This window comes from Bombina bombina, chromosome 5, assembly GCF_027579735.1.
Source record: "Bombina bombina isolate aBomBom1 chromosome 5, aBomBom1.pri, whole genome shotgun sequence".
Lineage (NCBI taxonomy): Eukaryota > Metazoa > Chordata > Amphibia > Anura > Bombinatoridae > Bombina > Bombina bombina.
The window spans coordinates 1,135,199,667-1,135,224,235 of NC_069503.1; the positions used below are offsets into that span (position 1 = coordinate 1,135,199,667).

Genomic DNA, 24,569 nt, shown 5'->3' on the forward strand with positions numbered 1-24,569 from the left:
ACTTTCATCTATTTCCTGCAGGGGATAAAATGAAATCCACTGGGCTGCTTTTTTGTGAAGCAACGAGGGAATGTAGCTGAAACATCCATCAGCTTAACGGGAAAGGACAAAGTGACTTAAACCGACGCATCATTAAACATGACAGGTCAGTATGTGCATGTTCATCTTGCAAGGGGCACCTACTGTAGATCAACGGATGTTTAGGAAACAACAAAACAGACCTGGTTTTACAACACCCTGGTTGCCCACAAGAAAAGTCAAAACACTCCCCATGAAACATAAAGGTGCAAATGATGTTTGTCCTAGACACAGTAGGACATAGGCTTTTAGATTTAAAAATATTGCTCAAAATCATAATTTAAGAGATTAACATGGTGAAGAAACCACTTAGCACATTTCTACAAGAATTCTAGTGGCATCAGAGAAATTACTGTCACTATCCCACTGACCCCAAAAGGAAGTTAAATAGACCACTAGCACATTTGAAGATAAAACCATGAGTGCATCATTACAAGTAACCTCATGACAGCACAGATATTGTTAACAGAATTGCCATCCTGGGAACTGAAAAGACCATGAGCCCAAACCAATAAAGATCCTCATGACTTCACATATATAATTCACTGAATCCTTATCTTTATGAGGGCCTGATATTCAGAAGCTCACCGGCATGGACAGAAATCATGCAAAATCTTTTGGATTTTTTTTTAGACCTTATATTGTAATGTAGGTGTCTCTCCTTCACACCAAGAAATCTCTGCATAGTGAGATAAATATCTTTCAAATTAAATGTTTGTTTCTAACAATTTTTTAGAAGCCTCTCCATACTGACAAGACGTCTTAGATTATCTCACCTGACTATGAGCAACCTATCCTCATGATATCACAGAATACTTCCCTCTGAACACGAACAGAAGGTGAAGAGACCAAGAGCAAATCACTAAGATCTTCCTCATAATAACTCATGATATTTTGGGTAAAGTTTTAGTCACTAATATTTAAAATCCATTACAACAGTAAAAAATTCACCTCTATAGACCAAAGGGCATTTCTCCTTATCTTGACTTAAAGGGATATAGAAACCCAAATGTTCTTTTGTGAGTCAGTCAGAACAGACCATTTAAAAAAATTTTTCCAATTTACTTCTATTATCAAATTTGCTTTGTACCCATGGTATTCTGTGTTGAAGAGATACCTAGGTAGCATCTGGAGGATTACATGTCAGGATATAATGCTGCCATCTAGTACTCTTGCAAATGGATAACATTCTTGCAAAACTGCTGACATATAGTGGTCCAGAAATGGGCTCCTCAGCTTACGTCATTGCTTTTCCATAAGAGAAACCAAGATAAATTGATAATAGAAGTAAAATACAGAGTTGTTTAAAATTGCATGCTCTGCCTAAATCATGATAGAAAAATGTTGGGTTTCACAACCCTTTAATCCTTGTGTAAGCCTCATCACCAGAGCTTGTGGCTTAAATCTTTGTGCTTTCAACTTTCTGGATGATAGATAAATCTTTCTGAAAGCTCTCTAGTTCTCCCTAACTGTTCTGGACATGTATATCCAACATATTTTTTGTCAAAGACTTAAAAGATCTGAAAAATCTCAAGGCTATCTACCATTCCTTGTACAACGGATTGCACTAAAGTGTAGCGGGTGGTAACCAATTAGATATCGTTTTCTATTTGTATGGTTTTGCTTATCCTACTGTTCCAGTGGAGCTGTAACAATCTAGGCTCGTCTCAGAGATCTGATTTCTCTTATAAGTTGAGGGCCTTTTTAAGATGGTGACTGGGGAGGTGTGGGTTTCTCCTAGGAAAGGAGTTTTATGCTTTCAACCTAAACTGTCACTTGAATGAATGACAGTCATTGCAGTTGTTCTTCTGGATGCACAGAAAGTGGCCACCAAATTTGGGTTACGGTTTCTGGTTCTTATGAGTTGGGACCATTAAGTATTAGCGTCATATTTATTTGTTCATATTCATTAAGACAACATTTGGGCAATGTAATGTGTTAGCTATCATGTGTTGTTATATATTCTTGAACTGCTAGAAAACTCCCTCAGGTTGGCAGACACTCTTAAATTTAGTTTTTTATTATTTTGAACTCCCAGGCAGTTCGGACTAATCAGAAAATTGTATGATTTGGCCCTGGCTGCAAAATTAGGAATTTCAAGAGAGAAAATTGATGGAAACAATATAATTTATGCTTACCTGATAAATTATTTTCTTTCCTGGCATGAAGAGTCCACAAATCCATTCAATTAATAGTGGGAATTCAACTCCTGGCCACCAGGTGGAGGCAAAGAAAACCCCAGCAGAGTTTCAAGTATCCTCCCACTTCCCACAATCCCCAGGTCATTCAGCCAAGGAATCATGCAAAGAGAAGAAGACACAAAGGATATAGAGGTGCCTGAGGTTTAGAAAATGATAAAAGTCGTCTTAAGATTAAAATAAGGACAGGTTGTGGACTCTCCATGCCAGGAAAGAAAATAATTTATCAGGTAAGCATAAATTATATTTTCTTTCCAAAGGCATGGATAGTCCACAAATCCATTTAATTACTAGTGGGAACCAATACCCAAGCTAGAGTCCACAGAATGGAAGGGAGGGATACACAAGACAGGCAAACCTAAACAGAAGGCACCACCGCTTGAAGAACTTTTCACCCAAAAGAAGCCTCAACTGAGGCAAAAACATCAAATGTGTAAAATTTGGAAAAAGTTTGCAATGAAGACCAAGTGGCTGCCTTGCAAATCTGTTCCAAAGAAGCATCATTTTTAAAGGCCCAAGAAGAAGAGACAGCCCTAGTGGAGTGAGACGTAATTCTCTCTGGAGGCTGCTGTCCAGCTGTCTCATAAGCCAATCGAATAACACTTCTTAGCCAAAAGGAGAGAGTAGAAGAAGTGGCCTTCTGACCCTTCCGGTTACCTGAAAATACAACAAAAAGAGAAGACAATTGACGAAAATCTTTAGTAGCTTGCAAATAGAACTTCAGAGCACGCACAATATCTAGATTGTGCAACACCCGTTTCTTCTGAGAGGAAGGATTAGGACAAAATAAAGGAACAACAATTTCTTGGTTAATATTGCGTTCCGAAACCACCTTAGGTAGGAATCCAAATTTAGTACGAAGAACCGCCTTATCCGCATGAAAAATAAGATAAGGAGGTTCACACTGTAGAGGCAAAAGCCTACGGGCAGATGAAATTGCAGGAAGAAACAAAACCTACCAAGACAATAAATTAATGTCAACAGAATGCATAGGCTCAAAAGGAGCCTGCTGCAGAATCCTAAGAACCAGATTAAGACTCCAAGAAGGAGCAATTGACCTAAACACAGGCCTGATTCTAATCAAGTCCTGAACAAAAGATTGAACATCCGGCAAAATTGCCAGATGCCTTTGCAAAAGAATAGACAGAGCCAAAATCTGACCCTTTAGAGTACTGACTGATAAACCTTTCTCCAGACCCTCCTGAAGAAAAGACAGAATACAGGGAATTCTCACCTGACTCCAAGAAAAACTCTTAGATCCGCACCAATGAAGGCATTTACGCCATACCTTATAATAAATCTTGTGAGTAACAGGCTTACGAGCCTGAATCACAGTCTCATAAAATCTCCAAGCAGTCAGCTTCAGAGAAACTAAGTTTGGATAGAGGAAGGGAACCTGAAGAAGAAGATCCTTCCTCAGAGGCAATTTCCATGGGGGAAATGACAGCCTCATTAGGTCTGCAAACCAAGTTCTATTAGAATCACCGAAGCCTGCTCCCTGTTTGACATGGGCTATTACACGAGGAAGAAGGGCAACCGGAGGGAACAAATAAATTAGACCGAAATCCCATGACACTGCCAGGGCATCTATCAGATCTGCTTAAGGATCTCTTGATCTTGCTCCGTATTTTGGAAGCTTGGCCTTTAGACGAGACGCCATCAGATCCAGCTTCAGAACTTCCCACTTGAGGGTTAACATCGAGAATATACTTCCGGATGGAGAGCCCATTCCCCTGGGTGAAAGGTCTACCTGCTCAGGTAATCCACTTCCCAGTTGTCCACCCCTGGGATGTAAATGGCAGAAAGATGACAATCGTGAGACTCCGCCCACTGAAGAATGCAAGTCACCTCCTTCATAGCTAATAAGCTCCGAGTTCCTACTTGGTGGTTGATATGCGCCACCGAAGTGATGTTGTCAGATTGAAATCTGATAAACCGGACTAAACTCAGTTGAGGCCAAGCTGTTAGCGCATTGAAAATTGCTCTTAATTCTAGGATAGTTATAGGGAGGGCAGACTCCAAAGTCCCTGAGCTCTTAAGGAACCATGAACTGCTCCCCAGCCTAACAGGCTGGCATCCGTGGTCACAACCTCCCAAGAAGGTCTCAGGAAACAGGTGCCCTGAGAAAAATGATCCTGGGAGATCCACCAGGACAGAGAAATCCTTGTCTGAGAGTCTAACATTATTCTCTGAGAGAGGTCCGAGTGGTCTCCGTTCCATTGTCTGAGCATGCATAACTGTAGAGCTCTCAGATGGAAACGAGTAAACTGAATAATGTCAATGGATGCCACCATGAGACCAATTACTTCCATACACACTGCCACTGATGGATGAAAAGAGGACTGAAGAGAAAACATACCCTGGTACTTGGCACCAAGGAACTTTTCCCTAGATTCACCTTCCACTCATGAGAGAGGAGAATTGATAACAGAAAATCTGTATGGAATTTTGCTTACTGAAAAGATGGAGCCTGAACCAACATATCGTCCAGGTAAGGAGCCACCGCAATCCCTAGAGATCTGGCCACAGCCAAAAGAGCCCCTAGAACCATCGTAAAGATTCGGGGAGCAGGGGTGAGGTCGAAAGGAAGGGCTACAAATTGGAGAATAGTACAAATAGTCTCCATTTTGAAGGATGGAACCTTGAGAAACTTGTTGAGAGACTTGAGGTCTAGTATGGGGCGAAAAGTTCCCTATTTTTTGGGAACCTCAAAAAGATTTGAATAAAATCCCTGACCCTGTTCTGCTAGAGGAACTGGGACAATCACTCCCAGAGAAGACAGATCCTTTATACAGTTTAAGAAGGCCTCTCTCCTTACCTGGTTTACAGATAATCTCGATAGGAGAAATCTGCCCCTGGGGGTTGGGGGGAGACAAGATTTGAATCCTATCTTGTATCCCTGGGTTATATATCAACTGCCCAAGGATCTAGGATGTCGCAAATCCAAGCTTGCTGAAAGAAGGAAAGCCTGCCCCTACTTGATCCAGAACTGGATCGGGGGCGGCCCCTTCATGCTGATTTAGTGTCAGCAGAAGGCTTTCTGGATTGTTTATCCTTATTCCAAGGCTGGCTAGCTCTCCAAGGGATATTGGCTTGCTCAGGTTTAGAAGACAAGGAAGATTTCTGTCCCTTGAAGTTACAAAAGGAATGAAAATTAGAAGTTAGTTGACCCTTGGGCCTATTCTTATCCTGCGGTAAAAAAGCTCCTTTTCCACCAGTAACCGTGGAAATGATCTTTGCCAGACCAGGACCAAATAAAGTCTTACCCTTAAAGAGTAGAGACAGAAACTTGGACTTAGAAGTCACATCCGCAGACCAAGATTTTAACCATAGGGCTAGAATCACAAAACTAGAAATCTTGGCTCCCAGCCTGTCTACTTGCATACTGGCGTCACAGATAAAAGTCTGAAATTAGATCAGACAATGAATCACACCAATAAGAGGCTGCACCAGCAACTGTCGCAATACAAGCAACTGGTTGTCATTACAAACCATGATGAAGAAACATCTTTCTTAAATAACCCTCCAGTTTCTTATCCATATGGTCTCTAAATGAGGAACTATCCTTAAGAGGGATAGTAGTTCTTTTAGCTAAGGTGGATATAGCGTCCTCTACCTTAGGAACAGTGCGCCAAAGATCTCGCACTGAATTAGCAACAGGAAACATCTTCTTAAACACAGGAGACGGGTTAAAGGGAACACCCAGATTCTCCCATTCCTGAGATATAATGTCAGGCATACGATCTGGAACAGGAAAAATCTCAACAGACTTAGGGTTGACATCAAAAAATCTGTTTAGCTTATTGGCCTTTTGCATTTGTTTCAGAGTCATCCAAAGTAGCTAAAACCTCCTTCAAAAGTAAACGGAGATGCTCAAGTTTAAATCTAAAATGAACCTCCTCAGAATCTACTGTACTAAGAACCGCAGATTCAGAATCAGAGATCTCACCCTCAGAAGCTGCATAGGAATGATCCTCGCTAGATAACCGAGAAAGACTAACCAAATTAGTCTTGGTGAAATCAGAACCCATAGAGATGTTCTTAGATTTCCTCTTTCTTTTACCAGAACTATGGAGAAAAGAAGGCTCAGATAGGGTATCCTTATCTTTAGATAATAAAACTTTATTAAGGCAAGAGGAAAAAAAATGCCCAGGAGGTATAACCTGGGCATCTGCACAGTAAAGACATTTGTCAAAAGACAGAGAAAGCTTGGGATTGGCATCCATACCAAATCAAATAGCCCACCCCTCTTTTCTTAATCTTTTATTTCTACTAAATATTTAGAAATACATTTCCTTGTATAAAAAATACTAAACAAATAATCGGTACCTCTACGCCCAAGAAAAGCTGGAGAGACTCACTCAACCGGTAACCAGGAATCTAATCCACACCAGCAGATAAATCCTGTTCAAACTGCAGATAAAAATAAGGGTAAACTGTGCAAACAAATCCCCATAGCCAAAATAAAAGAGCCTTCTTATGACAGAACAGTGCCCTGAACTGCAGCCCAATAGCCAAAATAAAAGAGCCTTCTTATGACAGAACAGTGCCCTGAACTGCAGCCCAAATAAATCCCCCAATCTTAAAAGGGATATTCAGTCCCATAAGGATCCACTTTGTTTTCTACATACCCTTTTTTTCTCAAAAGGAACTCCCAAGTGCTGCATCCTTCTCACCTAGACGGTAAAAGCACTTACCTGTGTCAGTGCATGCAGCATGTAGGCAGATGGTCTGTATGTTACATGCACAGTAAGTTATTACTAAGCCTGAAAGCTTTAACTACTAATACACGTGCACTGCAAAATGTTTGTCCTTACGTGTTTTAGTTTTGACTTAAATGTCTTGAATATAATCTCATTGATTCGACAGACACATGATGCTGTATAGATAAACTTTTCATTAAAAGGGACATGAAACCCAAAACATTTCTGTCATGATTCAGTCAGAACATACATTTTTATACAACTTTCCAAGTTACTTCTATTACCAATTTTGCTTCATTCTCTTTGTATTTGTTGAAGGAGCAGCAATGCACTACTGGGAGCTAGCTGAACAAACCAGTAAGCCAATGGCAAGAGGCATATATGTGCAGTCACCAATCAGCAGCTAGGTCCCAGCTTCTGAGCCCACCTAGGTATGTTTTTCAACAAAGAATACCAAGAGAACTAAGTAAATTGGAAGGTTGTTTCAAACTGTATGCTCTATTTGAATCATGAAGGAGACATTTTGGGTTTCTATATTATAGAATTGTCTAACAGGTAGCACTTAACCAAGTACAGTTTCACTAACATTCTTGGACTTCTCGGATGCGCACCGCTATGGTTCTTGGTATTACACAAGATCTACTAAGAGGTATACGTTTATTATACATTAATGTGAAACAAATAGGATAACATGCTGATTCTGCCCCATCTAAAAGATCTTATTTTCAATTGATGTGTTTTCTTTGTTTTTATCAGTAGCAGATTTTGTTATGTTTATTAAACCTGTTTGTTTTTTGTTGTTTTTTTAATGTCTGTGGAGCTGTCTCTGTCCACAAACAGCTGTAGGAGGTGTCTATATAAGCCAATGAGCAACTGATCAGTTGCGGGAAATGCACATTTTCTGTTGGTTTCAAAACTAGTTTAAACAGGTTTTACATAAAATGTTTAGATGAACAAGAGTTCTATATGCGTGCAACAATTACTGTATTTTATTTATTTTTGTTTCATTGCGTGATCAAACAATATTAACGGGTTATCAAACTGTTTTGTTTCTATCATTACACAGAAAGCAGTTGACAAACAGACCTCATTCATATGTTTAGCAGCACCTAGTGAATACACATAAATATGTGATTGAGAAGGCTTATCCAATAACTCTCTCCCTTGCTAAACACTTCACACCAACAATGTTATAATTTTGTTGCTGCTGCCGGCTGTAGAGGAATCTGTACATTGCTGATACCCCGTAGAGGGGACACATGTCAGAATGTGCAGCTGTTACAGTGCTAGCTACAAGAAATGTTCCAAATGAGAAAAAAGCACAACTCCCCAACACGGGCATAGAAACCAAACAAAATATTAGCCAGTGGGGGACCAGAGTAGGTACCCAAACTGCAGAAGTTAAATAAGTGAGATTTATGTAGAAGAATTGCCAGTAAATTAATAGTAATAACCCAAACAATTACAACACTGCAGTAGACAAGTAACAAGTCGTTTTTTTAATGTCTGTCTTTAAGACTGAGTTGATTAGAAATGGTTTTCTCTGTAAATGTACCCATATTTTTATAGGCACATATATGTATGTGTGCGTGTAAGGGTGACTGTGCGTGCGTGCGTGTAAGGGTGATTGTGTGTGCGTGCAAGGGTGACTGTGTGTGTGTGCGCGCGAGCGTGTAGGGGGTGACTGTGTGTGTGCGCGCGCGCGTGTAGGGTTGACTGTGCGCGCGCGTGTAGGGGTGACTGTGCGCGCGCGTGTAGGGGTGACTGTGCGCGCGCGTGTAGGGGTGACTGTGCGCGCGCGTGTAGGGGTGACTGTGCGCGCGCGTGTAGGGGTGACTGTGCGCGCGCGTGTAGGGGTGACTGTGTATGCGTGTAAGGGCGACTGCGTGTGCGTATAGGGGCGACTGCGTGTGCATGTAGGGGCGACTGCGTGTGCATGTAAGGGCAACTGTGTTTGTGTGTGTGTGTAAGGGGGACTGTGTGTGCGTGTAGGGATGAGTGTGTGTGTGTGCAATTAGACATTCATGATTTAGACAAAACATACAATTTTGAGCAACTTTCCAATTTACTTCTATTATTTAATTTGCTTCCCTCTCTTGTTATCCTTTGCTGAAAGGTTTATCTAGGAAAGCTCATGAGCTGCTTATTGGTGGCTGCCTATATAAATCTATCGTCATCGGCTCACTCATGTGTTCAGTTAGAAACCAGTAGTGCATTGCTGCTCCTTCAATAAATGATACCAAGAGAATGAAGCAAATTTAATAATAGAAGTAAACTTTTGGGTTTCATGTCCCTTTTCAGGTGAAAATGGAGTGCAGAGAGCTGACTTCTATGTTGGTTATTTCCTAAGTGTATATACAAACTATACAGCCAAATTATTCAGTTCAAGGTGTTTTAGCCTCACCCGTTGCTAACAGGTGCATAAAGTCCAGCACGTAGACATGAAATCTCCATAGAGAAACATTGATGGTACAATGGGTAGTACTGAAGCGCTCAGTGACATTAAACCTTTGCCACACGTTATTTAATAAAACTTCTGCCCTACTAGATCTGCCAAGGGCAACTGTAAGTGCTATTATTGTTATGTGGAAGCATCTATTAGCAACAACAAACCCACAGAGTGGGGCCGCCAAGTGGTAAAGCTTGTAGAGTGAACACTTTGCCTTTTATCTGCTGTATCGCTCAATAAAGAGTTCCAAACTGCCTCTGGAAGCAACATCAGTAGAAGAACTGTGTGTTGGGAGCTTCATAAAATGGATTTCCCTGGCTAAACAGCTGTACAAAAGTCTCACATCAAAATATGCAATGCCAAGCGTCGGCTGGAGAGACGCCACCACTCGACCAGTGGAAATGTGATCTCTGGAGTCATGAATCCTGCTTCAATCTGGCAGTCTGATGGAAGGATCTGGGTGTGGCGAATGCCAGGAGAATGCTACCGGTGTCTACTGTAAAGTTTGGTGGAGGAGGGATAATGGTCTGGGGCTGTTTTCAGGGTTTGGGCTAGGCCTATTAGTTCCAGTCATCTTAATGCTACAGGATACAAAGACAATTTAGACCACTGGGTACTTTAACTTTGTGGCAACAGTTTGGGGAAGGCCCTTTCCTGTTCCAGTATGAATGCAACTGTGCACAAAGTGAGGTCCATGAAGACATGGTTTGATGAGTTTGGTGCAGAGGAGCTCAGATGGCTTGTACAGAGTCCTAAACTCAACCCCATTGAAGACCTTTAGGATGAATTGGAACACTGTTTGTGATCAGATCTCCAACAACAGTGCTTGACCTCACATGTGCCCTTTTGGCTGAATGGGCACACATTCACACTCCAAAGTCTTGTGGACAGCCTTCCCAGAAGAGTGCCAGCTGTACCAGCCGCAATGGGGGAGGTGGGGGGGGAGCAACTCCATGATTTTGGAGTGGGTGAAATAACTAAAACCAGATAACATTTAGCTCTCTCTCGGGATGCTGCAACCCCTGTTCTGACACTATTTAATACTCAGCTATTGCTTTGTAAGATACTCAGTTTGTTTATCTTTATTCTTATTTTGTTGACGGTCAGATTACACTAATAGAATAATCACTAACCTGTCCTGGCTACACGCTAGCAATTTATTTTGCAATACTGTGTATGCTATATAACAGGAGGTCCTGCTAAAGCCATGGGAATAAGTTTATGAGCGAGTTTGTAAAACTCCTGTAACTTTCAGTTCCAGAATTGTCTGCTAAATGTTCACACCATGTTGCAGTCTTCACTACTAGACTTAAAAAAAAACGGTTACAAAACTTTCTTTTCTAATGCGAAAAGATCAAAATAAAATAAAGAAAACAAGTCCGTCTGTTTATTTAAAATGTTTCTTTCAGCATTTCTTAAAGAAGAATTCAGACTGGAAGGTTTATCCCATCCAGAGCTGTCCTCCTCCTTAGTAATCCGGCTAGAATTCACGGCAAAATGTTCAGCTGTTAACGTGCTAGAAAAACAAAATGTTCAGAACAGCCTGAATGTGCAACTCAGTTACACCCAGTAGCTACTGTTGGGCAGGAAATTATCCAGCAGCACGTGCGCATTCAAACGTGCCAGTATGTATAAGGAAAAGAAAATCCTCACTAGAAAGGTTGTTTCTGAGGGTTAACTCAATGTGACCTACTGCTCACTAATGTCTGTAAGGGACACGAAACAGAAAATTAAAGCTATATGTCCGTGCAATAATAATATGTTCTATTTTTTCATCCTTAAACAAATATTTGTTTGACACTATAGACCCAACTTATTAACAAGCAGGGCAAACAAAGTTCCCAGCCAGGGAACCGGTCCATTTGCTTTTAGGGCTTCAGAGGCAGCATTCACCAAACATAGTTATATTTTCACAAGCACTTGCGCCTAAAGCCCCTCCCACTGCTCTTGTGTAACCAACTGGTTGTCAATCACCCCTGGAACAAATCAGTCTGGGATGATTTACCTTTGAGGTGAAAGAGAGATTAGAAAGCAGCAAACTAATGATAACTGATTCTCAACATGGCTTTGTAGGCCCAAATGAGTTTGCACTACAAGGCACCTAAAGCTGTGTACAGCACTTGATAAATGGAGCCAAATGTTTTAACAATGGTTAAACACATAGTTACAGTCAACCACTTACATGCCATCAACTGATTCAGTCATGAGTTTCCTACATACTTATCCACCAATCACCAGCCTTTTCCTGCCCATGAGTGACAAGCCATTGCATCCAATGAGGAGTGTGACTTAATGTGTTTACCCTAGAATGTACCATTAATATCAACATAATGTGTTGATATAAAACAATTGCAATGTACATGTATAATATACTGCAATATATTGTCCACCCCCCATAACACACACAAGCAGAAGGTCCCCACACACAGGTGTATGGTACCATCCAGTAACTGCATGCTACAGCTAGAAAACAGGATAAGGTCAAAAAGGAGCCAGAATTCACTAAGGTTCTCTCCAGCCGCTCCATGTACACCAGTGCCTGTGTTATTCTGTGCAGCCGATTCACTAACAGGAGATATTATTTATCTTTGGTGAGCTGCAAAGGATAAAACTTACATAGGGATGATAAACTGAGCACAATTAAACAGGAGAAAGCAGTGACGGCATGAGAACTTGCATCTCTGAAGAGCTCCCCGCCCATTTAAAGAGACATTAAATACATTTCATGCCCCTCCCTCTGATCATGAGTGCTGCCATTATGGTACCCAAGTTATACTGCAGGTATCTGAAGGGACTTACTGCACATGCGCACACATATATTTGTCTGTAAGACGTTATTTGAGACTGGAGCAGAGTGACAGATTTCTGCTATTGCTGTACAAAAATCAAGGAGATATTATTCTTTCTGGAACATTAAATGACAATAAATTCAAAAATATTATTCCTAATATACTTATGAAATCATTAATAAAAGTGACAAGAATTGCAATATTCAGCGATGACTTATTTTTCTTTAGTTTATGAACATTTACTTGTCCCACACTATCTAGATGCTGAAGCTCAGACATTGTAAACTGAATTGCTCTGCTTCTTGGGCTACAAAGTGATTGTTTAGAGCAGTGCACAAACCCATTTACAGTTAGGTCTAATTGGTCACTATCAAGGGAGATAGGATATGTAGCTACATTTCACTGTATAATTAGGCTACAGGATTTGTGTGGGACTAGTATATATTTTACATAAATTAAGAATAAATACTGTAATGTTTCATTTTCATTCATTAACAAATTTATGGAGAATTCCATTTTGAATATAACATCCTTGTAAAATGTGACAACAAGGGAGGTATTTCTGCAAATGACAGGGACTAATAATATTTAAAATGCATCAGGAAAGGGAACAGAAATAAAAAGTATTCTAGCACCAAAAAGCAATTAAATCTAGTGCAAAACACAAACAGTTGTGATTCCTGCTACAGGCTCTCCCTTACTGTAATGAGTAATCAGCAACAAGCCACGGTTGATAGTGATTAGATATTTATAATGTGTACGGCAGGGGTGGCAAACCTATTGGGCTACCATATACCGTTTGTTGTCACTATCTGTAATTATAGTGCTTGTTATTTTCTTATGAACCCAGGCTATATATTAGCAATTCAACTTTAATTGTATGTTTATATTATGGATTTAAAATAATAAATTATTTAAATGTTTCTTTTATGTATATTTACATTTTAAATAGGAACAAGGGGCACTTCAAGCTATTTTATTTAGGAAATGATCACGAATCTGCGCATAAATAATAAAAAAAAAGTGTCACCCTGGTGTAGGGAGAAATATTTCAGCAGTCTCCAAAATATCTAATTAATCGACCCAGCTGATTTTCCTGACCACCTGGCTAAACTTTAAGGAATATTATGTTAAAATTAGATTATATTGAATTTTCAAATTGTCAGTTAGTTGCACAAATTAACATTAAATCAATTTGTGTTTTAATTAGCTTAAACGGATAGGAAAGTTGAAATTAAACTGGCATGATTCAGATAGAGCATGTAATTTCAAGAATTCACTTCTATTTTAAAAAGTGCTTTGTTCTCTTGGTATCCCTTGTTGAAAATAAATATGCACATATCATACACTAGTGGGAGCTAGCTGCTGATTGGTGCCTGCACACATCTGTCTCTTGTGATTGGCTAACTAGAAGTAATGCTTCAGGAAAGGATAACAAGAGATTGAAGCACAACAAACTCTGCAGAAAGTTATATGGGGAAGCTTAAGATGTTTCAGGCAAGTCAGTCTAGAGAAGATTAATGAGAGTTACATTTTGCCATTCATTTAATGTAACAAATCCAGAGATGTATAAATGTACAGATATTAAGCACTTACCGTGTCTTCCAGCTAAGGAAGGGGCCGAATGAGTAGCTCAAGGATGCTCTAGGGGGAGAGATGATACTTTTCTTTACAATACTGTATCTGGTCTTTATCACACGGCTGGAGGTGGAGGTACGAACAGAGGGGGAGTTCGAGTCTGAAGGGAAAAAAAAAAAAGTTTTAGAATAAATATCTGAGCCACGCCCTCATCACACAACAATATGTAGCGCCCAGTCACGTGCTCCTAGATTGGTTTTGGTACCGTGTGTTAACGACATGTCGCTGACAGAAAGTGGGTGCTCTATCTAAGCATTGTCACCTGTAAACACGAGCAATTAAGGAGATCAACCCAGTGGCAGAAATCGACATTCTGAAACCAGTGCACTAAATCCTTTATAGATACAAATAATATAGGGACACTAACTTAAATACGCATAGTGAATATCCTACAAACGATCTGTATACAAAAGAATATTGGTGGGATGAATGTTTCCGGCACTTTTTTGCTGCCAGTTAGGGACATATGAAAACTAGATTTTTTTTTTATGTAGCATGAGGCTGTATGTATTTATTAGAGGTTTACGATACTTTCGAAGGCAGTGACAGTTTGTGCCGATCAGTTATTTTCGTAGCAAAATTTATTTTTGTGAAACGGCAACACACTAATATCTGTGCAAATCCAGATTCTAGTGTCTGGCAGTTTCCCAAGAATTAATTCTGCTCCGAAAATTGCCGAACAGCACGAACAGCCACAGCCTTCCGCATTCAGAGATATCTAAAACCTCCAAATGCACATATCAAATAATAATGGCTGTAATGTTTAATCAATTTGGTAAATTAATTCTATGAATCATTTCACAATGTCCTGCTCTCCCCGAGGTTTCTGTAAGATAATCTTTCTATCTATAAATATATTATCACATATTCTTGGTTTTGTAGTTTATTTATGTATTTATTTAACTAAAGTTATTATAAGTACACTGCAGCCTTTTTGTACCTTTTTTTAAGAGTACTGCAGATACATCTATGTTGCACAAAGTTGCCTAATTTAATTGTACTACCTCTCGGTTTTAGTTACACAAAATAACAACATTAGTGTAAATTCGTTTTCCGGTTCCCTACTATTCAGTTTTTAACTCTCAATAATAGCAATATAAAATCATGATAGGATACTGGCATCCAAAGTACAGTTGTCATTTCAGAATATATATATATATATATATATACCCATTTCCAAAATGGCCGTTTTAGATCTTTAATATAGTAGCATAGTTGCCATTTTCCAACATATACATGCCCATTTCCAAAATGGCTGCTTTAGACTTTTTATATAGTGGTACACTTTCCAGCTTTAAATACATATATACCCATTTCCAAAATGGCCGCATCAAAACAAATTTAGATTATCTGTAACACAGGACTGTCAAAATAATGTTAATTACACCAAAACATAAGTTTTATCAGACACCTTTTTCAATAAGTGCATATACATATTTCTTATAAAGGTCTTATATATTTTTTGATTGTTTAAACATGAGATACATTTTTATTCGTTCTCAAAACACACACCCCTGTCTGATAGGCTAAGTGGCCTTTAAATACTGTGTACTGTCTGAGCTGGTATAGTCTTGATAAAGGCCTCGTAGTAGGCTGAAACGCGTTGACCTCTGCATTCATTTCACACACCAGCCCGAGTGATTCTTTCTGTTTACGGTGAGCACATTACCTCTAGGATACAGTTTTTTGTACTGTTTGTGTAGTAGTCTTTCTTCTTTTCCATATAGGTTTACCTTCACCAAAGGGCTTAGAGTTGGTGAGCGGTCCTCATCTGGATTCACTTTTATTATTATTTATTTTTATTATTATTCACTGGTATTATTTGGTGTTATACTGTTTATGTGACATATGTAACTCATTTGTTTGTGAGCATGTTTTTACACTTATGTGCTCACCTATGTGATTATGCTTGAGCTAGTGATGTTCCCAGGCCTGGACAACTCTTGTTATTTATATTTCATAGGTTATATTACACTGTCAATAAATGGTGAATAGGGTGTCTTGGACACTAGTAGTGAGAGGTTAATAAATACCACTTTTCTTTAAGAGATTTGAGTGCTGCCTTGTCATTCTTTAACAACCATATATTTATTGGCTGTTTCTTTCTTGTTTGAATTTTTTATATGCAAATTTAATGACTGCAAGCACCGTTTTAATGTCTCTATATACCAGTAGAGTGCACACTATTTTTGTATTGTTCTTTTAGTTTTATATCATGTTTTTTTTTTTTTTAAATTCTTTATTTATTCAGTGAAGAGACATAACATGAATCAAAACAGAAAAAAAAGAAAACATTCCCCTATTCCTGGGAAGTCAGAGATCATCAGGGATAGATTATTGTTACAGAATATCAAACTAGCATTGATTCATCAATTGGTTTTACATCAACATGACATATCTCTCACAGTTTTTTAAAATTGTATTTCCCCCCCCCCTTTTCCCCCCTCCTCCCTATGCAGCCTATTACTCAGCCAGCCGGCTCTCCTTTCCTCCCCCAGGGTGTCAGTCCCCCCCGTCTGCTTCCCGTCCCACCTTCCACTAAGGAAGCGATATCTCTTTATTTACTGCTCTGCAAAATCTACCTTCCATTCTCCTCGCAACTGAGCTTCCAACAGATATTCGGAATTGCGTATGGGGTATAGAATTCTCGCGAATTGTGAAGCATGGAGTGAGTGTAAATAAGTGTCCCATTTCTTCATGAAACGTGCCGTGCGGTTTGCTACATCCCCCATAGTGTCTACCTGTTCGTGTATCAGCTGTGCATGTATCTCATTTTTTAACTGCAATAGGGTTGGTGCGCGTCTATCTATCCAGTACTTCAGAATCATTTTCCTCGCTTGGAGAATGACATTGTGTAGAAAAGCTGTCTTACTTCTGGGCAGTTCAGGTGTATCTAGGAATATTACTATTTGTGGTGTAAGCGTTGCCACTTGTATGTTCAGGGTACGTAGCCAATGACAAATCATTCCCCAGAACTTCTTCAGTCTGGGGCACTCCCATAGCATATGCAACAAGGTCGCCTGTGCCTTAGAGCACTTCGGACAGTTCCCCGCGTGATCCTTTTCCCATTTTCTGTATTGGTGAGGAGTCACATAGGAGGTCTGCAAGATTTTCGTGTGAGATTCTCTAATGTTCATCGCCAAAGTGGCTCTCCGAACATTTTCAATGCTATCTTGAATCTGTGCTTTGGCTATAGGAGCATTCAGAATCCCAGTCCATTTTTTCCCCTAGGTATTCCAGGGTGTGTCCGTTAGTGGGGGCCAACAATGTCTGGTATATTGGGGAAATAGAAGTGCAACCCTGAGAGTATATACTGCAGAGTTGGTGAACTCCACTGTTAGTTTCAGGGAAATCCTCTGAGTTAACCAACTCCAAGACGTAGTGCATAGCCTGAAGGTAGGCGAAATGATGCGTACGTGGCAGATTGTAAGTCGTTTGGAGTTGTGAGAAAGTACATATAGTTTTCCCAGTACCCTCCAACATCTTGGACACCCTGTCCAGTCCCAAGGACTTCCAGGTCTTGAATGTCAGCGTGGTCATGCCTGGCACGAAATGTGGATTCCCCTGTAGGGGTAAGTACTTCGATATTTCATGACTACATTTCAATTTGCTGCATAGTTTTCTCCAAGCCTGTAAAGGCTGTGACATTAGGGGATAATGTATCAGAGACTTGTCTAGCTTATCAGCCTTAAGATGTGGAAGAACAGAGAGCGACCATGGCTGAACCACCTGCCGCTCTAGTTCTGGGATTGTGAAATGACTATTCCCCGTTAGCCAGTCTAGGACATACTTCGCCTGTGCTGCCCAGCAATAGAGCTCGACATTAGGGACCGCCATACCTCCCGAGGGAACTGTGCTCATCATTCTACTGAAGTGAATTCTGTGTTTTTTCCCAGCCCAGATAAAAGACAAAAAGAGTGACTTCCAATAAAGTAAGTCCTTCTTGTGTATAAGTAGTGGCAACATCTGCATTATGTAGAGCAGCTTGGGAAATAAGACCATTTTGATGAGAGCTATCCTGCCTGAGACAGTCAATGGTAGTCTCATCCAGTGTTTGGTCAGATCCGAGGCACCTTTTTTCAGGGGCGCGTAATTTATTTCGTACCAGTTCGCCGGATCTCGCAAGAGTTTGACTCCTAGATATTTAAAGGTAGTCCCCGCCACTCGAAAGTCGTAGTGGAGGTCAGGTATATCGTTGGCATAAGATAACCATATTAGCTCCGTTTTATCAGTGTTGACTTTGTAGCCAGAGATAAGGCCAAATTCTTTAATAATATCCATTAGTAGTGGGATGTTAAGTCTGGGGTCTTGGATGTACAACACCATGTCATCCGCAAAAAGTGACAAATGTAATGTCTTGTCACCTAATTTGAGGCCTTGTGTAGTATGTCTGATCTTCACTGCGAGAGGCTCCAACGCTAGGTCAAACAAAAGAGGCGAGAGCGGGCAGCCCTGCCTCGTTCCTCTACTCAAGGCAAATGGTTGGGATGGTACTCCGTTCACCACTATCGCAGCCTGAAGGCTAGCATACATTGCTTTTAAAGCTCTCACAAAGTTCCCAGTTATCCCGAATCGTTCCAGAGTATAGAACAAGTGACTCCATAGGACCTTGTCAAAGGCCTTTTCCGCGTCTACTAGCAGTGCACACGTTTCGTCTTGTTGCAGTACCCGATTTTTACTTGCTCTATTCCAATAATGGGTGAGCAAGAACTGCAGAGTGCGCACATTGATTACCGAAGATCTGCCTTTCACAAATCCCGTCTGATTTTCATGAATGAGGTCAGGGAGCACTATTGCTAGCCTGTCTGCTAGAATTTTCGTGAACAATTTATAATCCGAATTCATTAATGAAATCGGGCGATAAGATTCCGGGGCCAAGCAGTCTCTATCTGGTTTGAGAATCAAACTGATATTTGCCTCTGTGAATCTCTGGGACAAGTAGGCTTCGCCTTGTAGAATACCATTAAACAACTCGGTCAGTGGACCAGCTATTTCTTGCCCAAGTATCTTATAAAACTCCCCGGGTAGGCCGTCAGGACCCGGGGCTTTGTCCAGAGGAAGCTTCCCTATAAAGGCAGATACCTCACTTGGGGCTATGCTTGCGCTTAGCGCTTGTCGCTGTGGCTCCGTTAAAGTGGCTAGAGGAATGTCTCTCCAAAAATTTTCCCGAATGGTTGTGTCTACCTCATGCGTGGTGTACAATTTTGAATAGAATTGCGTAAATGCCCTCTGTATTCCTGTTGTGTCAGTATAAACCATGTCATTGTGTTTAATAGCCGATATTGTGTTACTACCTCTATTTAGTTTGGTCAGTCTGGCCAACATCTTTCCTGTCTTATTGCCATAGCGGTAGTACCTGGCCTGTAATCTCGTGGCATCCCATGCCACGGTTTGCGTTAAGTATGTATCCCTGTGCGCTTTGGTGTCATGATATTTGAGTTTGTTCTCTGTCGTAGGGTTACGTAAGTATCTATTTCTGGCATTTAAAAGTTGCTTGAGTAACAACTCTTCCTTGACCTGCTTTTTCTTTTTGAAATTTATGACATAAGTCGTCGTAGAGCCTCTCAGCACTGCCTTGGCTGCCTCCCAGAACAATACTGGATTGTTCCTATGTCCCTGATTCGTTTCCGCATAGCCACTCCCCTATAAGATGTTTCCTAAAGTTGTCATCGTGTATCAGATACTTGGGGAATAACCATCTGGTACTGAAAGGTCTGACTGCCCCTAGCTGTAGCTTTAATGTAATTGGGGCATGGTCTGAGAGAACTGGATCATCTATTCCCGCGTCCCTGACCCTGGAGTTCATGGACCCAGAAATCAGAAAATAATCAATGCGTGATAGAGTGTCTTTTGCCGGAGTGGCACACGTAAAACTCTTAACCTCCGGGTTCCTATCCCTCCAGATGTTAGTGAGGAGAAGTGCATTTCGGAACCTACGAAGTAGATTTGTGTCCCTCCTAGCATTGAGTTTGGTGTTACGAGCTAACTGTGGGTGTAGCGGATTGCGAAATCTGTCAGCAGGGGTCTGCGGCGCAATATTGTAATCCCCACCTAGGACTATTGGGACATCTGCAACTTTCAGTAATTGTACTCTAAGTTCGCTCCAGAAGGCTGGTTTATGTGTGTGGGGTCCATAGACCCCGCCTAAGAGCATTGGAGTTCTGTCAACTGTGAGCTTGAGTAAAATGTATCGTCCCTGGGGATCTAACACGGTGTGGGTTATGTTGTAATCTAGATTCTTGCGGAAGAGGATTGCTACCCCCCTAGCTCTGCTGCTCTCATATTTAGTGTAGATGACTTCACCTACCCATCCCTGTTTTAACTTTTGGTGCTCTATGGGTTTCAGATGGGTTTCCTGGAGGATCGCTATGTCTGCCTTTCTGGATTTCAGATATTTCAAAATAGCCTTTCTTTTCAATGGGGATGTGATTCCTCCCACGTTCCATGAGATAATATGTAGCCCCATCTTCAAGGCTAGTGTAAGGAGGGGACCCCTATGGGACGACCCTTATATTAGAGACTACTACAATATATTGTCCCAAAACCACCTGTGAACCAAGTTTTAAATGTTTGTGTGCGTGATCTCCTTCACTACTTACGGTTCTGACACCCTGGGGTTCTCTCCCTTTAGGAACAATCAAAATTTTGAGTTATGCCGAATCTCTAACAGCTATGGAAGATAAAATCAGTTAATAATTCTTAGCAGGCAGAAATTGGGTACAGTGCGAATTTTTGGGAAAGCAATATCACCCAGTTGAGGGAAAAAAGGAACCAGGGAAAAAACAGTTCAATAATACAGTAACAGTGAGCAAAGAAGTAATGCAATAACACAATATAACAAGCAATCAATAATGAACGATGAACCCCCCCCCCCTCCCCCCCCCCCCTATATTTCAAAAAAGGATATGAGATGGTGTCCCGGGCTATGCCCACAGACATCATGTTTGAAATATGTCCTTAGCCTCCATTCCTCCATCATGTCCCTGCAAACAAGATTAGTAAACTCCAACAGTTATAGTGAAGGATCATGGATCCCTCGCAGTTTATGTTACACATAGAGTGTTGCCGTGGCTTCAAGGAACCTCTTCCTCCTCAATTCCATCTGCTTCATTTTGATCCATTCTGCATGAGTGTTGTGATGCCATGAAAGCACGCAGCTGCGTGGTAGATTCAAAAAATTTCGGACCCTGAGGGGTCTGTAGTTTGAGTCTTGCTGGGTACAAGAGGGACACTGATTCACCTTTTTCCAAAAGTTCCCTACAATAGGCAATAGGGAGAGAATTCTCTGCGCTTCCTTGCCACTTCAGCCGAGTAATCTTGAAACAGGTGTATTCTGGATCCTTCATAAACTAGTTCCTTTGTTTGTCTGTAGGCTTTAAGGATAAGGGTTTTGTCCTTGAAGTTGAGATATTTGATCATCAATTGTCTGGATGAGGTTTTCTGTCCATTGTTGGGTGGTGGAGGACCCACGCAGTGCGCTCTTTCTGCGACACACGGGATATCTGATTCGGTCATACCCAGTAGTCTTGGGAGCTCTTTCTCTGCAAATTCCATTAGGGCCGAACCTGGGACCATTTTAGATAACCCCACCACACGGATGTTGTTCCGCCGGGATCTGTTTTCCAGATCCTCTATTTTAGACATTAAAGCTTTATTTTGGCGTTGTAGTTGCGTGATGTCTAGCGCTGATTCCCTCTGCTGCATCTCTGTGTCTGCTACCTTTTGCTCAACTGTGTTTAGTCGTGTAGAAAAGATCTTAAAATCTGAGGATAAGGTGTCTAGTCCCGTTTGTAATTGCTCAATTTTTGGTAGAAATAAAGCAGACAGCTGTGAAACTATTGGGTGGGTGTCTTGCGGTAAAGGATCTGAAAGCTCCATCGCCGCCGCAGGTGGTGTATGCACTTCAGCTTGGCTTTTTTGCCGTCTTTCATGCTGGCGTTGCTTGGACATGTTATCAGTTCTTTTATTATATGGAGTGTAATACTTTTGCATACAGACAAAGGGTGTCCCAGCACTAGGACCAGCACCACTTCTTAAGATTGTATGGCCTGCAAGGATCAATTCAGGGCAGTAAATAGCTCAGGAGAATTCTGGGGGGGGGGGTCTCAGGGCGGGCCTCTCAGAGTTTATCTCTTCATATCGCCTGTTGCCCACCGGGGGCTAAAAGATGTCAGAAAGAATGGAGACACTCACTTTATTTAGATCACAGGGGGCCTGGTCCTCCCTTCTATTCCTCCAGCCCATTAATGACTGTAGGCCCAGCAATAAAAGTCTTATCCCCTTTGTTTCCCACAGGAGTTGTGTTGTGTTGCTTCACCTGCGTGTGTGTGAGGGGTTGTGCCGATAGCGTTTGATTCTGTGCAGTGGTCCTAAGACAGTTTTCCACCACACCACCCTAGTTACACTGAGGGGGCTATCACTTCTTCCCACACCCCAGGAGCCTCTTATTATTGTGCTGCGTATACTTTGCAGTGACAAGCTGATATGTCACTAAGAGGAAAAGTTTTGCTGCGTGCAGGGAAAATGGCCGCCACTAATGACCTTCGTAATTAGTTCCTACCGCAGCCCTATAGCTGCTGATTCCTCTCCGGTGTCTTTTCGGCTATTTCACTCAGCAGCCTGCAAAGGAGTCGGGTTGAATCCAGCGGTAACTGAGCCGTTCTGGCTTCTGTTCCTCCGTTACTGCTCTTTGCTTATCTGCGCTCCGGTGGGGGAGAAGTTGGAGAATCTCCTTGCCGTTGCGCGTCCGGACAGAGGTTAGGGTCTCTCTGCCAAGGATGTAGGCTTAATGGGCTACTTTTAGTGGTAATTGCTGCCTAATACTAGGAGCCGACAACGGAGCTCTCCCAGATGCGTCCGTTGCCATTGCCCGCCCACCGGAAGTCCGACCAGTTTTATATCATGTTGATACACAGCACCCTCAGACAGACAGTACTGTAATCAGACAGGTAATATTTATGAAAACAATAAATATAGAGTAAATCAAGTCTCTATATGAGGTGCGCAAAGTTCAGAAAGGCGTTCAGTAGGTGGATGTTCCCAGAATCTTCTGAAGAAGCAGGCAGCACTCTTGTATAGTGAAGGTAGGTGCCTGTGAATCAAAGAGAAAGAGAGAGGCGCCTCATGGGACAGTATCGTAACAACCAGATAAGGCAAACAATGAGGCAGCCCGTGATGGGGTATACTCACAAGGATAGCGGCATATGAGGATGCCTAGTAGAGCGGGACGGGACTTTAGGTCGCCCGACAGACATACACAGCAGTGCGTGGAGACGTCAGGTCACGGGGTCCGTTCAGCCAATCAGCGGCCACAGAGAATCAGCATCAGACGTCAGAGCTGTTCCGGGAGTAGCCAATGCTAGGCTGCACTGTCCTTTTGTGACGAGTCCTCTATTAATTATACAGCTTAAAAAGGCCTTACAAAAGTATATCCTTTGCCAGGGATCTTACAATCTTCTATCAGATTGCTTTGGGATGATGGGTAGATCTTCTCACTCTACCAGATCTACCAGACCTACCCATCATCCCAAAGCAATCTGATAGAAGATTGTAAGATCCCTGGCAAAGGATATACTTTTGTAAGGCCTTTTTAAGCTGTAAAATTAATAGAGGACTCGTCACAAAAGGACAGTGCAGCCTAGCATTGGCTACTCCCGGAACAGCTCTGACGTCTGATGCTGATTCTCTGTGGCCGCTGATTGGCTGAACGGACCCCGTGACCTGACGTCTCCACGCACTGCTGTGTATGTCTGTCGGGCGACCTAAAGTCCCGTCCCGCTCTACTAGGCATCCTCATATGCCGCTATCCTTTTGAGTATACCCCATCACGGGCTGCCTCATTGTTTGCCTTATCTGGTTGTTACGATACTGTCCCATGAGGCGCCTCTCTCTTTCTCTTTGATTCACAGGTAATATTTATATGTTATATAATACATCTTATACATGTAACCTAAAGGTAGTTTATATCATGTTTATACACAGCACCCTCAGGCAGACAGTACTGTAATCAGACAGTAATATTTATATGTTATATAATACAGCTTATACATGTAACCTAAAGGTAGTTTTATATCATGTTTATACACAACACCCTCAGACAGACAGTACTGTAATCTGACAGGTAATATTTATATGTTATATAATACAGCTTATACATGTAACCTAAAGGTAGTTTATATCATGTTTATACACAGCACCCTCAGACAGACAGTAAAGTAATCAGACAGGTAATATTTATATGTTATATAATACAGCTTATACATGTAACCTAAAGGTAGTTTTATATAAGGTTTATACATAGCACCCTCAGACAGTACTGTAATCAGACAGTAATATTTATATGTTATATAATACAGCTTATACATGTAAACTAAAGGTAGTTTATATCATGTTTATACACAGCACCCTCAGACAGACAGTACAGTAATCAGACAGGTAATATTTATATGTTATATAATACAGCTTATACATGTAACCTAAAGGTAGTTTTATATCATGTTTATACACAGCACCCTCAGACAGACAGTACTGTAATCAGACAAGTAATATTTATATTATATAATACAGCTTATACATGTAACCTAAAGGTAGTTTTATATCATGTTTATATACAGCACCCTCAGACAGACAGTACAGTACTGTAATCAGACAGGTAATATTTATATGTTATATAATACAGCTTATAGATGTAACCTAAAGGTAGTTTTATATCACG

General features: G+C 41.1%; 1 protein-coding gene across 1 annotated transcript in view; it reads right to left on the reverse strand.

Moving 5' to 3' along the window:
* The window catches only part of ZC3H3 (zinc finger CCCH-type containing 3), a 909,551-nt gene that overhangs the window by 583,731 nt on the left and 301,251 nt on the right, over nucleotides 1–24,569 (reverse strand). Inside the window, exon 4 of the mRNA XM_053715425.1 lies at nucleotides 13,814–13,955. Coding sequence (XP_053571400.1) covers nucleotides 13,814–13,955 — 142 coding nt within the window. The remainder of the gene's footprint in view (nucleotides 1–13,813; nucleotides 13,956–24,569) is intronic.